Below are 14,080 nucleotides of genomic sequence, written 5' to 3' on the forward strand. Positions count from 1 at the left end.
TTTTGCTTTGTAGCTGTCAGGGCCTAAGCCAGTATATTCCTCAGTACAAGTTATGCTTGTTTTTTGTTAAACCCAAATGCTGCAAAGCCAAATGAAAGTTATTAAAAAATGAGAAGGTCATTCTGTATAGGAGAGTCTATGTTATTATTAATTAGTTCCAGTGGAATAGACAAAGTCCAATAGACCTTAATCCACTCTGATGTTTTATAGAGTATCCTTGGAAATCTTTTTTTGGACAATGTCTTTTGACTTTTTCTTCTGCAACAGGTTTTTTTTTTTTTTAAGTATAGTGCCTGCTGAGAGGAGAGAGGAAAGAATACAAGGTTTGCGTTTTCTGGCATGTTCCTATGTCTCCCCTCCCACCCCTCAGGGGGTTTGGCAAGAGCTGCCCTGTTTGCAGCAGGGCATGCCAGTTCATGCTCCCTAACTAGAATGGGAGCTGGCACAGTGGCAGCATAATGTACCCTCAGAAGGGCTTGATCACATAAAAATCAGAAAATAATGCCCTTGTCCAGTAGCTGGGCAGTCCTTCTATCCTTTTCCAGCTTGCTATGAAAATGTTTTTAAAAACCTAAAGTTTGGGGCTGGGGTTGTGGCTCAGAAGAAGAACGCTTGCCTAATATGCATGAAGCACTGGGTTCGATCCTCAGCACCACATAAAAATAAAAGATATTGTGCCCACCTATAACTAAAAAATAAATATTAAAAACCCCCCAAAGTTTACAGTGGTGTTTAAGATCTTAATTTCTTTAACTTCACTCTTTTTGTTAAATAAATTAGGCTTTCTGTGATTCTTATATTTGTCAGCCTAATTAATGTCTATGCATATAACAAAGTGAGATGCCAGTTATTTGTTGGGTGTGGTGGCACATGCCTGTAATCCTAGCAGCTTAGGAGGCTGAGGCAGGAGGATCGCAAGTTCAAAGTCAGCCTCAGCAACCACGAGGTGCTAAGCAACTTAGTGAGACCCTGTCTCTAAATGAAATACAAAACAGGGCTGGGGAGAGGCTCAGTGGTAGTGCTTTTGCCTCATATGTGTGAGACACTGGGTTTGACCCTCAGCACCACATAAATATTTAAAATAAAGGTATCATATCCCCCCACCAAAAAATAAAAAAGAATCCAGTCATTCATAGTTTGTGGTGGGTCTTTTGAGTTTTTGGGATCCTCCTGGGACTTTGATCCTTGCTGGGATCACACCCAGCTCTTTCATGTCACTCTGTGCTAATGCAGAAGTATGTGTGCCTCCTGGGCTGGGGCTGGAGTTGGGGCTCAGTGGTAGAGCGCTCGCCTGGCACGTGTGAGGCACTGGGTTCGGTCCTCAGCACCACATAAAAATAAATAAAATAAAGGTATTATTAAAAAAAAAAGACAGCGTGACAGGAGCTGGGGCTCAGACTAGAGCACTTGCCTGGCATGTGTGAGGAAATGAGTTTATTCGTATAAATAAATAAAAAGTCTATCAATAATTAAAGAAATATTAAAAAAAAAGAAGTGTGTGTGCCTCCTAAGTTTGAGGAGAGAAGATTTCAGATGTACCTTTATAAATAAAGATTAAATATTGAACTTGTATTTTTGGGGGTGAAACTCTTAAGGATTTCTCTTAGACTGCTCTGTGTGTTAATGAACCTCATCCCTCTGCTTCCTCCTAGGAAGATTTGAATTGGGTATTGAGGGGATGGCAGGATTTGGTTTTCAGTTTCAGTGACTGCAAATGTAAGTTTTGGTAATAAATCAGGCCTCACTAGGCTGTGCACTAACTGTCTTGTGTCATTTATAACAGATAATTCGTGTCCAGTCTCCAGATGGGGTCAAGCGGATCACAGCAACAAAGAGAGAAACAGCTGCAACATTTTTGAAAAAGGTGTGAGCATTTACCTTAAGCTGCCACCCAGATCACTCAGGCTGAGCATTTACCTTTCAAGGTCCAAGGTCTTGTTCATTGTTCACCCCCCAACTGTTCCCACCTGTGTTTTCTCTTTTCCACATTTCCTCTCTTTCTTAAGCTTTTTTTTTTTTTTTTTTAAGAAGGCGTCTTGCTAAGTTGCTCAGATTGGCCTCAAACTTATGATCCTCCTGCCTCAGCCTCCTGATTTGCTGGAATTATAGTAGTATACCACTGCTATAATACACAACTTGGTCACAACTGATCACTGCTTAAAATGTAGGACCAAGAGCCAAAGTATTTTGCAGGAATAATATTTATGAAAATGAAAATTTGGAGGGGAATTGTTAAAGGGTAATTGTTAAAAATGTGTAGAATGATTCTATTCTGTGTTGTCCTTCAGGGCTGGGGTTGTGGCTCAGCGGTAAAGCGCTTGCCTCACACATGCAAGACCCTGGGTTTGATCCTCAGCACCACATAAAAATAAATAAGTGAAATAGATATTGTGTCCAACTACAACTAAAAAAAAAAAAAATTGTAGAATGATTCCACTGTGTTTCAGGGAAATTAAAGGCATATACATTTCTGTATGAGCACAGAAAGTGAGTCATGTGAAACACCTGGGTGTGATTCCAGCAAGGATCGAAGTCCCAGGAGGATCTGAAGTTTAAGGCCACCCTGGGCAATTTATCACGACGCTGTCTCAAAATAAAAAGGGGCTGCTCTGCCAGGTGTGGTGGCGCACGCCTGTAATCCCAGTGACTCAGGAGATTGAGACAGGAGGATCGTGAGTTCAAAGCCAGCTCAGCAATGGCAAGGTGCTAAGCAACTCGGTGAGACCCTATTTCTAAGTAAAATATAAAATAGGGTTGGGGATGTGGCTCAGTGATCCAGTGCCCCTAAGTTCAATCCTCAGTAACCCCTCCCCCCAAAAAAAGAAAACCCCAAAAGGTACCCGGGTCTTTTTTATTTTGAGATGGGGTCTTATTATAAAAGAGCAAGCTCAGGGCTGGGGATGTGCCTCAAGCGGTAGTACGCTTGCCTGGCATGCGTGTGGCCCGGGTTCGATCCTCGACACCACACACAAACAAAGATGTTGTGTCCGCCGAAAACTAAAAAATAAATATTAAAAATTTCTCTCTCTCTCTTTAAAAAAAAAAAAAAAAGAGCAAGCTCAGTGGTAGAGTGCTTGCCTAGCATACACATGGTCCTGGATTCAATGTATGTGTGGTACTGGGGGTTGAACCCAGGGTCTTATGCATGGTGAGCAAGTGCTCCACCACTGAGCTATATCCCCAGCCCTTTTTTATTTTTTATTTTGAGATAGGGTCTTGCTAAGTTGCTCAGGCTAGCCTCAAAATTGAGATCTTCCTGCCTCAGCCTCTCGAGTAGCTGGGATTATAGGTGCTTGTCACCATGCCTGTCCTAATTAAGTTTATATCACTAATTCCATCTTAAAAGCCAGGTACAGGGCAGAGGTTGTGGCTCAGCGGTGGAGCGTGTGCATAGTGTGTGCAAGGCTCTGCATTCAATCCTCAGCACCATGTAAAAATAAATAAGTAAAGTTATTGTGTCCAACTACAACTAAAAAATAAATATTAAAAAAAAAAAAAAAGGCCAGGATCAGCAGCATGCATGAGGCAGGAAGATTAATTGAGTCTAGGAGCCTGAGGCCAGCCTGGTCAATATAGCTCTCATGGGGGGGGGTGGAAATAGCATATTGTAGGATGTCAGTTGTTGGTAAAGAGCAACAGGCAGAACAAGTATTAATTGTGGACAAGACTACAGCTGACTTGGAGAAGCCTGTGTAGCTCCTACCGGGAGTCACTCCTGACCTGCATCATTTTTTGTCAGAATTTCCGTGATGAGTCTTTTTTTAACCAGGCACATCATTTTGTTTAGTGGGGTAGTTCCATGTGGTAGTTCTGAGTTATCCTCATAATCCCCATCCTGCTTGCTTTTCCTGTGTACTCTCCCGGTCTGCTTCTGTCTGGTGTTTCTCCTTAGCCTGATCTATCTGGACCTGCTGGTGGCACTCTGAGGTTTTGTTGACCTAAAGTTGTTTCCATTTTACCTTGTTTGAGGGTTGTTTTCATCAGATGGAGAATTCTGATTCACCAGGCTTTTATTTCCCCATTTCAAGATGTTCCATCATTTTCTGGTCTCCACTGGTTTCTGGGATTCACTGGTTTGTCTTTGACGTGCCCAGCAATGATTTTCTTTATATTTATCCTACTTTGGTTTTCTGAACATCCTGGATTTGTTGTTTGATGTTTTTTTAACTTTGGTTTTTGGCCATTCTTCTCTCTTTTTTGTTGCTGCTGGGGATTTAGCCCGAGGTGTTTTACCACTGAGCTACATCCCCCTGGGTGCCACCTTGCCTGGTGACCACTTTCTCTTGAACTTCTCTGCCTTATCCTCACTCTTCTCCTGGTGGTCATTTGTGACTGTCCTGTGGCTGCCTCAAGTTCTGTTTGGTTTTCTTTCATTACATCTTCAGATCATGTAGTTTTATGTCACCTCTAGAAAGGTTCCTTTCTCTTTTTGTGTCACCACTTATCTCAGTCTGCCCCATCTGACGGTAAGATCCCTGATGGCAGGGAGGGACCTTGTCTTTTTAAATTCAGTGTTGTGTTCTCAGCACCCAGAACTTTAGCCCAGGAAGGAGTTTCATATTTGTTGAATGAATGGATGAATGTTCCCAGTATCTCACAAAATGCCTGGCTTAGTGGATATTTCTTACTGAATTTGCAGTATTTTGCATTCTTATTTTCTCTCTGTAGTTTGGTTTCACAATTGAATTGAGTTTTTATAGTTGATTCAGAGTAGAAATTAATCTCTTCACTCATGGCTGTGACTCTTGCTCGTTTCAAGCTCTTTTTTTGGTATTAGGCATTGAATCCAGGGGTGCTTGACCATTGAGCCACACCCCCAGCCCTTTTTATATTTTCTTTTGAGACAGGGCTTACTGAATTGTTGAGGCTGAGCTTGAACTTTAAGTTTTCCTTCCTCAGCCTCCTGTTTGCTGGGATTATAGGTATGCACCGCTGTATCAGACTCTTCAGTGGTGTTTGATGGATGGGGTTGCGTATAGTGAAATTGAAACATTTTACTAAATCTCTGTTGTTTTGGGGCTTGTTGTAGGTTGCAAAGGAGTTTGGCTTCCAAAACAATGGCTTCTCAGTGTACATCAATAGAAACAAGACTGGGGAGATAACGGCATCGTCCAGCAAATCCCTCCACTTGCTAAAAATCAAGTAAGTGCTCACCTAGGAGAACACAGGGAACGGGAGGAATCACCACTTCTGATCGACCTGGGGCTGCCCAGATCTTGCCTATCTCCTCACTACTTCAGTTATGGTCCTGCTGACTGCTAGCACTATAGGTGGTGTGTTGCTCTGCAGGTGTGAAGCACTCAGACTGGGTCGCCTGTTGAGTGGGTTTGTTATTGCTTTGGGTTTTTTTGAGATAGGTTCCCTCTGACTTGTTCAAATTGGCCTCAAACTTGCCATCCTTTTACCTCAGCTTCTCAAGTAGCTGCCGTCACAGGCATCATCCCCTGCTCTGGGCTCGGTTGAGCTGATGTGGTTGAGCAGGTTCTGGTTGTGTGTCACCAAGGAGAGGGTTATTGTCTTGGATTCCTGTCCACACTCAGTTGCCTGTCCAGAGGGAAGGACCTTGGAGGCAGCTGTGTGCGGCAGTTACACCTCACCAGCCTGCTTGCTGGGATGGAGGACCTCATCCATGATTTCTTTCTTTTAGTTGTAGATGGACAGAATACCTTTATTTATTTATTTAACTATCCATCCATCTATCTATTTATTTATTTAATGTGGTGCTGAGGATCGAATCCAGTGCCTCACATGTGCTAGGCAAGCACTCTGCCACTGAGCCACAGCCCCAGTCCCCTCGTCCATGTTTCTAATGGTGGTCTTGACTTTCTTGAGGCTCTGTATAGATCTTTCTCCACTGTCTTCTGGCTCCATTTCTGATGCTCAGAGTGCACTGTGATTCTAACCGGAGTTCCTTTCTAGCTGGTGTATATTTTTTGTTCTTGCTGTTTGTTTTTTTTTTGGACTATAGTGGGGATTGAACCCAGGGGCACTCTACCATCAAGCTACATTCCTGGCCTTTTAAATTTTATTTCGAGACAAGGTTTTGCTAAGTTGCTGAAAAGCTTTCCTTGAATTTGTAATCCTCCTGCCTCAGCCTCCCGCATATGTGGAATCACAGGTGTGGGCACCACCATGTTCAGCTCCTTCCAGCTGCTTTTGAACTGAAGATTTCACCTAGGGGCACTTGACCACTGAACCATACCCTCAACCGTCAACCCTTAGAGTCTTGCTGTGTTGCTCAGGGCCTTGGTAAGTGGCTGAGGCTGGCTTTAAACTTGAGATCCTCCTGCTTCAGTCTCCAGAGTTGCTGGGATTACAGGCATGTGCCACTGTAACTGGCTATTTAAATGTAAAACTTGAAAAAAAATTCTTAAGTTGACATAAAAAATTGTACACGCTTATGAAATGTATGGTTTTGTTGTATATATACATTGTATCATTCAATTCAAGGTAAGTATGTCTAGCTTCTCAAATATGGATGATTTCTTTATGATCAGAACTTTTAAAATACCTTCTTCTGGTTTTTTGACCCACCTTTCCCCATCCCTCCCTCCTGCTCTTCCCCAGAGTCTGGTAACCATTATTCTACTGTCCACTTCTATGAGATCAGCTTTTTGTGTGTGATGGGGAGGGACTGGAAATTGAGTCCAGGGCCTCACACATGCTAGGCAAATGCTCTGCGACAGCCACAGTCCCAGCTCCAAGACCAACTTGTTATAATATGTAACATTTTAAACGTATGTAAAAGTAAACAGAATACGTGGAGGAATCCATAGTCCCCTCCCTCAGCTTGAGGGACAATTAATTCATGGCCACTTTTGTCCTATCTGTGCTACTGTCCACCTCCCATATCTTTCATTGTTTGGTGTTTCTCCCTCCTCTCCTTTTATTATTATTATTATTTTTTAATGGTGCTGGGGATTGAACCCAGGGCCTCATGCATACCAGGCAAGCATTTTACCACTGAGCTACATCCCTGCCACTCCCCTTTTTATTATTTAATTAGGTGCTGAAGCCTAGGGCAGTGTGTGTTGATGTGTTTGGGCTTGTTCAAATTGGCCTCAAACTTGCCATCCTTTTACCTCAGCCTCTCTTTGGGTGGGCACCATCACACGCAGGTCAAGATGGAGGGTGCTGCAGCTACTCTGGGGTAGCCCTTTTTATTTTTTATCTTGAGACAGGGTCTTACCTTTTTAAAAACAAACAAACCCAGGATCATCTTGTTGCCCAGGCTGGCCCTAAACTTTTGGGCTGAAACGATCTTCCTGCCAACCTCCCGAGCGCTGGGACTGTAGCTGGAGTCCCCTGTGCCTGGCCGTCTTCACTTCTGTTTCAAAGTCTGGTTTCCTTCCTCTCTGTCTGTTGGTATCAAATGCTCAGGGCCATGCTGTCCACAACTCCTTCCAGAAAATTTCTCTTTTGCTCTTTGCATTTTGCTTCTGCGTGTTTCGATTCAAGCACTGAGTCCTTGGCCTACCTCTCAGTTTTGTGCTGTCATCTTCATCTCTGCCCATGCTTGCTCAGAGTGCTTGTTTCTTTTGTGTCTGTGGGGTTTTAGTTTTAGAGGTTATATTTGACCAAACTTCATCTTGGGGAATTCTAAGAGTTTAATGGCTTTTTTGCAGAGAAGGCTCCTGTTTATTTTTGTGGGCACAAGGGGACCTGTGGAGCCAGGACTCCTCACAACTCTTACCATTGGGTTTTGGCCTAGGTTTCTTCCAGGATGCATGGCCCACTACCCCTGGGACCCTTGGAGGTGGCTTTTTCCATACTGTGTGGAGGGAGGCAGGCAAGATTTCTCTTTGTGTTTTGAGCCTGTGGCTTTCCCCAGTTGTTCAGATGTCCTTCTGATTTCACATGGAAGTTTCAGGCTCAGCAGCCCACCTGGGGCAGGGAGGCTCATGGCCTGTCTCTTGTTGTTCATTGAATGACTGTAGGCCCAAAACCCTGAGTTCCTGATCACAGCCTTGGCCCTGCGGCAGCTCTGAATTGTATCTCCTGGTTTTGTTGGCTGTACTGCTGGATTTTGGACCCCTGGGGATTTCCTTTACTTTCTTGAGAGCTCAGTTTGTTTTTAGGGTATATTTGTTAAAATTTACCTCAAGTCTGGGCCAGGACTTTGTAGCTGGAGGCTGTTTAGGACTTCTTAATGTGCTGTTAGAAACAGAAATCTCTGATTACAAGTTGGTAGTTTTGTCACCCTTGAGTTATAGAGCAAGGCCAAGGCCAGAGCGGCTCCTTCGTGTTTTGCAGTGCATGTATCCTCGGGGTTAGCTCTCCTGGCCACTGCTCTCCCTTCAGGTTGCTCCTCAGTGCTGTGGTGGGCCATCCTGTCAATCGTCTTTCCTGTCCTCCTAGATAGCTAAGTGTCTGCCAGGTGGTTCATGCAGCTTCTCTTCAGGGCTGGCCCTGTTTCAGTGCTGTGCGGCACCTTGGTCCACGTGACCCGCAGAGCTACTGTGAACAGCCTGTGAGTTGAAATGCTCACTGGTCTCTATTCAGCTTCCACAGGTGACCGTGTGTGTCTGTCCATTACACACAGAGTGACAGATACCAGCCATTGCTGTAGAAAATGAGGCTTATAGCAGCAGCCTTGGGAGCAGACTTGAAAGAGCTGCTTCTTGGAGCCACCCCTGTGGGAGGGGAGGCGCATGGCATCTGTTTGTGGACGTCGGTGGGCGGCAGAAGTGTCTCTCATGTTATAGGGAGTATTAAGAAGTCATCTGAAGTCACGATTGGATAGGAGCATCTTTTGTGAGGGGTGTTGGGTGAAAAGAGTATGATGTGAAAGTGGTGCCCTCTTGAAGAGCAGTGACCTTCCCTCCAGTTCTGCGTGTATGTTGAGCTGGCACATGGTGTGCGGGCCCTAACAGAGGGCTGAGGGTGAAAAGGGAGGTGGGGGCTGCATGGAACAAATATGAGGAGCTGCCTAAGGCCTGGGTGACCACAGTGTTGACTCCATTCTTGTATGTAAAGTCACACACAAGATGTGTGTATGTCACCGCTTCTAAAATAAAGTGGTAAGTGAAATTATATTACAGCGGTCCTACTGCTGAAGCATGTAGAGAATTTGGCTGGGTGTGGTGTTGCACACCTGTAATCCCAGCAGCTTGGGAGGCTGAGGTAGGAGGATTGTGAGTTCAAAGCCAGCTTGAGTAATTATATGAGGTTTTTAAGCAACTTAGCGAGACCCTGTCTCTAAATAAAATATAAAAAGGGCTGGGGATGTGGTAGAGTGTCCCTGGGTTCAATCTCCAGTACCAAAAAAAAAAAAATTAATTATGGTCTCTTACTTTTGGAAACTTTGTGATGTAGGAGTTCAGGACAGTGACAGTTGCCTTTTGAAGATGTCAGAGTTTGCATATCCAGGTTGATGGGCACAGCCAGGTGGTGTACAGGACGGCTTCTGCTTTTTGTTTTTTTGAACAGACATGGCGATTTGTTGTTCCTGTTTCCCTCGAGCCTTGCTGGACCCTCATCTGAAATGGAGACGTCAACTTCACTAAGGTTAAAAGGCTTTGGAGCCCCCAACGTAGTGGAGGATGAGATTGATCAGTACCTCAGCAAGCAGGATGGGAAGATTTACAGAAGCCGGGACCCACAGCTGTAAGTGCTCTGTGGAGCCCCCACCATGGTCTACTGGGTCATTAAAGGAAACGCTGCTGATAACATGTCCTGTGTGTGTGTCTGGTAGGAGGTTTTGAGTTTGACCATGTATTTTCAGATTAAAGTTTACTTCATATTATCTTTTTAGCTTTTCATCAGTTGAAACTTCAGAATATGTTCCATGTAAATTTTTTTGGGGGGGATTGAACTTGGGGGCACTTGACCACTGAGCAATTTTCCCAGCCCTATTTTGTATTTTACTTAGAAATAGGGTCTCACTGATTTGCTTAGTGCCTCGCTTTTTTTCTTTTTTTAATTTTTTTTTTTTTTAGTTGTACATGGACACAATACCTTTATTTATTTTTTATGAGGTGCTGAGGATTGAACCCAGGGCCTCACCTGCGTCAGGCAAGCACTCTACCACTGAGTCCCTGCCCCAGCCCTTCAGTGAACTCTTTAAATGTATCACCCTGTAAATGTGATGGGGTGCTGATACTGAAATAGATGTTGAGGTTCCAGGTGCTGCATTAGCAGCTTTTGTGTTTTTTTTTTTTTTTTAATTTTTTTTAGTTGTATAGGGACACAATACCTTTATTTATTTATATTTTATGTGGTGCTGAGGATTGAACCCAGTGCCTCACACATGCGAGGCAAGTGCTCTACCACTGAGCCACAACCCAGCCTGCTTTTGTGTCTTATGTGAGAGAGTCACCAATGTTGCTCAGTTGCAGTTTGCCTGGAGCTACTGGGCAGTACACCCCTTCTGGTTCCTGCCAGGGTCCAGTGCTGACTCCCTCAGGATCTGGGCCCTCATGGCTTTGTTCGAGATCTTTTAGTGTATGTGCATGCAGTGTGTTAATTCTGACCTGTCATCAGTAAGAATGTGCTTTGGGAATAGAATGAAACAGGCATTATTACTTTATGTATGTATGTGACTGTATGACCAATGTGATTCTACAGTATGTATAGTCAGAAAAATGAGAAGTTATATCTCACCTATGTATGATATATCAAAATGTAAGTGCACTCCTCTGTCATGTATAACTAACTAAAAAAAAATATGCTGTTGGGAGGCACTGAAGCCTTCTCCATTCTGAAATGCAGAGCTCATTTTCATTGAAGGATCCTGACCCCTTTAGTGGAATTGGCTTTGCCCCCATGGGACAGTTTGACTTTCCCAGCCGCCTCACCACTGCCTCCTAAACAAGCACATTTTTGCGTTGTATTACATGTGTTGAGCTTCTGAGGTCTCTTTGGCTGTAAGTGTCCAGAACCCTGGGACCATACATCCTTTGTGTTTCCAAATGTGCATGAAGTGGGTATTTTACCAACTTGGGTTAATGCACCACTTTTAGGGTTTTTGCCATATTTGTGTAGTACTAGTTTTCTTCTTTTTAACATTTTTATTGACTTAAGTTGACTTTAAATCCTTGTGTGTGTGTGTGTGTATGCAAGTGCATGTGTACTTGCTTGTGTCCTAGGGATTGAATCCTGGGCTTCCTACATGCCAAGCATTACTTTCATTTTTTGTTAGTGCTGTTTTAAGTGGTTAGATTCTATGAAATTATAGATTTGTTCTGCTGGTTGTTTTTTTTTCTAATAGCACATAAAAACACATAGTAAACTATTACAAGTATTCATGTTTTAGAATTAAAACATGAATTTTGGAATTACTTAAAGTAATCCCTCCTGGGTGGGGCAGCATTTTATTGAAGTGTGGTACACATTTTGGATATAAAGCATGTGGGAGGAAGTAACCCGCACACTGCTGTGCCTTTCTCTGCCTCTGTTCTCCTCAGGTGCCGCCACGGCCCCCTGGGGAAATGTGTGCACTGCGTCCCACTGGAGGTGAGTGTGTAGAGGGAGTTGCCAGCTGACCAGTGACAGCAGTGCTGTCCAAGCAGTTCTTGCTCTCGAGTGTTGTGGTTCAAAGACATATCTGTTACTGTCCTGGGCCTGCTGTGCCCACTTGAGCAGGCAGCACAAAGAGGCTGAACCTATATTTATGGGAGTGACCTTCAGGGGGGATTATGAATGACTAGCGCTTTTGTGTTGCTGTGATGAAAGGGCAGCAGGTACAGGAGCTCCTGGACAATCCTTTTAAAATCTGACACAGAGCTGGCCGTCGGTTTGTGCCTGTCATGGTTTTGATTTACCATGCCCTGAGTCTCACATCTCCCTGTTGCATCCTGGCGAGATGGAGACTTACCATAATAATGCTGACTGGTGATGTCCTGCACTGCACTTAGAGCAGCAAGGCCAGCCTGAAGTTCCTCTGGCTCCATCTCATGGCTATCTTCTTGGTCCTTTGGCGGTGGAGAGAATCAAACCCAGGGCTTCGATATTATACTACTGCATTATATCCCCAGCCCCCTTGTGGCTTTTCATTTTGCAAAATTTTCCTAAAATTTATCTGGTTTAAAAGAATTTTGTGTTCTATTTTTAATTGTTTTTTTGAAAAATTACACTGTGGGCTGGGGTTGTGGTTCAGTGGTAGAGCACACACCTTGCACGTGTAAGGCATTGGGTTTGATCCTCAGCACCACATAAAAATAAATAAAGGTATTGTGTCCATCTACAATCAAAACAAAATTTAAAAAAAAGAAAAAAGAAAAATTGCACTGTACCACTGGGCTACAATCCCAGCCCCGTTATTTTTAAAATCAGGGTCTCTCTGAGTTGCCCAGGCTGGCTTTGAACTTGTGATTCTCCTGCCTCAGCCTCCTGAGTTGCTAGGAGTGCAGACCGGCACCACCATGCCTGGTGTATTTAGTGAGTTAACGAAGGTTCATTCTATTTTTAACTTTTGTGGTATTGGAGATTAAACCTGGAGCCTTATGCACGTTAGGCAAGTGCTCTACATCTAGGCCATATCCCCACCCCTAGAAGTTCCTTTTAATATTGAAAAGATAACTAGCACATAGAGAAGCTTGGTTCTTACCTAGAACAAGTGAGGACCCAGCTCCTGACCCCCTCCCTGCCTAGTAGTGTGGACCCTGACTGCAGAAGCCTTGCTCCCCCTTCTGCCTCCATGTGCAGTGGGCCCTTGCCGCCCCTGCCCTGGTTGGTGTGTGACTGGTTGCTTCTCATGTGTTCTGGCAGCCGTTTGACGAGGACTACCTGAACCACCTGGAGCCCCCAGTGAAGCACATGTCCTTCCACGCCTACATCCGGAAGCTGACGGGAGGAGCCGACAAGTAAGTAGCCAGCCTGGCCCCAGCATAATGTTCTTTTCCGTGTCTGTCCAAGTTGTTGCATATAGCCACTGGGTCTGGGGATGAGAAAGCGAAGATCAGGGCAGGGCACAAGCCATGGGACTGTTGAATTTTGTTGATTGTAGAAGTGGGCATGAAGAGTCTGACCCCCTTCTACATGTCCACTGTTCTCAGAGCGCAGGGCAGACACCTGGCTGGTGGTGGATCCTGCCACCGATCTTGCCATGTGCACAGCACCCTGTGGGTTCGGGTGAGTGGTGGTGGTGGCCTGTTGTGCCTGTGGGTTTGAGTCACTGTCTGCTTTTCAGAGAGATGGCCATGCTGTGGTAGTCTCGGCTCACCCACGTCAGCCTGTCAGCCCTTTCCCCAGGTCCTGTCTCTCAGCTTTGTTTTCAGAGCTGCAGCAGGGACTGATGCGTCAAGGTTGTCTGAGGGCTGTATTCTGGTGCTGCAGGAGTTGTGGTCTACCGGCTTGGCCCGGCGGACAGGTGGGCAGCAGCAGTGGCCAGAAAGGGGTGAACTGAGAGCATTTTGATTTCTTTTAGCCCACATTGGTGCTCATTTGTGCAGCTCCCTCTGTACACTTCTGAACCACAGCAGGGTGCAGTGGACCACAAGGATGGCCTCGTCATTCCTGTCAGTGTGATAACAGGTTGTGGCCGCTGAGCCCAAGTCAGCAACATTTTGTGAAGAATATTCCATTTGCCTGATAGTAGCTTTTTTCTGAAAACCTGCTGACATCCTAAAATGACTTGTTAAAAAGTGTTAGGCCAGGCAATAAAATCCACCACAAATACACTTTGCCTGTCAGTGGGAAAGCTATGGGGCTTCCTCTACTAGAGTTTGGGTGGAGATTTACTGAGATGAGTGGAGCTGCTCAGCCTTTGTCAGTTTGGGTCAAGGAACGCAGCCTCCTTGGGCACGCCTGTAGGGCTGCGTAGCTGCTGAGACATCAGGTGTGTTCTTGGCTTGTGATAGGAGAGTGATAAGTAACCTGGCAGTGCGTATGTTACCTAGCAATTCCGCAAGGTGGATGTATTTCAGAAATTGTGAATGCCAGTTGGGTGTGGTGGCACACAACTGTAATCCCAGCCACTCAGGAGGCTGAGGCAGGTCAGCCTGGGAAACTTAGGGAAACCTTATCTCAAAATAAAACATAAAAAAAAGATCTGGGGCTGGGGTTGTGACTCAGTGCTAGAGCGCTTGCCTAGCATGTGTGAGGCACTGGGTTTGATTCTCAGCACCGCATATAAATAACT

The 14,080-nt window shown here is 44.8% G+C and overlaps 1 protein-coding gene across 4 annotated transcripts in view; it reads left to right on the plus strand.

Moving 5' to 3' along the window:
- Nucleotides 1-14,080, plus strand: part of Nploc4 (NPL4 homolog, ubiquitin recognition factor) — a 48,872-nt gene that overhangs the window by 1,608 nt on the left and 33,184 nt on the right. For 3 of the 4 annotated variants that reach the window (XM_046463369.2, XM_046463371.2, XM_046463368.2), the window contains exons 2-6: nt 1,784-1,864; nt 5,030-5,142; nt 9,430-9,606; nt 11,406-11,454; nt 12,709-12,803. In XM_046463369.2, coding sequence (XP_046319325.1) covers nt 1,784-1,864; nt 5,030-5,142; nt 9,430-9,606; nt 11,406-11,454; nt 12,709-12,803 — 515 coding nt within the window. The remainder of the gene's footprint in view (nt 1-1,783; nt 1,865-5,029; nt 5,143-9,429; nt 9,607-11,405; nt 11,455-12,708; nt 12,804-14,080) is intronic. The other variant, XM_058585254.1, reaches the window with a different exon arrangement.

This window comes from Marmota monax, unplaced genomic scaffold (genome assembly GCF_021218885.2).
Source record: "Marmota monax isolate L192 unplaced genomic scaffold, Marmota_monax_Labrador192_F-V1.1 WCK01_AAM20220418_F8-fsc00220, whole genome shotgun sequence".
Lineage (NCBI taxonomy): Eukaryota > Metazoa > Chordata > Mammalia > Rodentia > Sciuridae > Marmota > Marmota monax.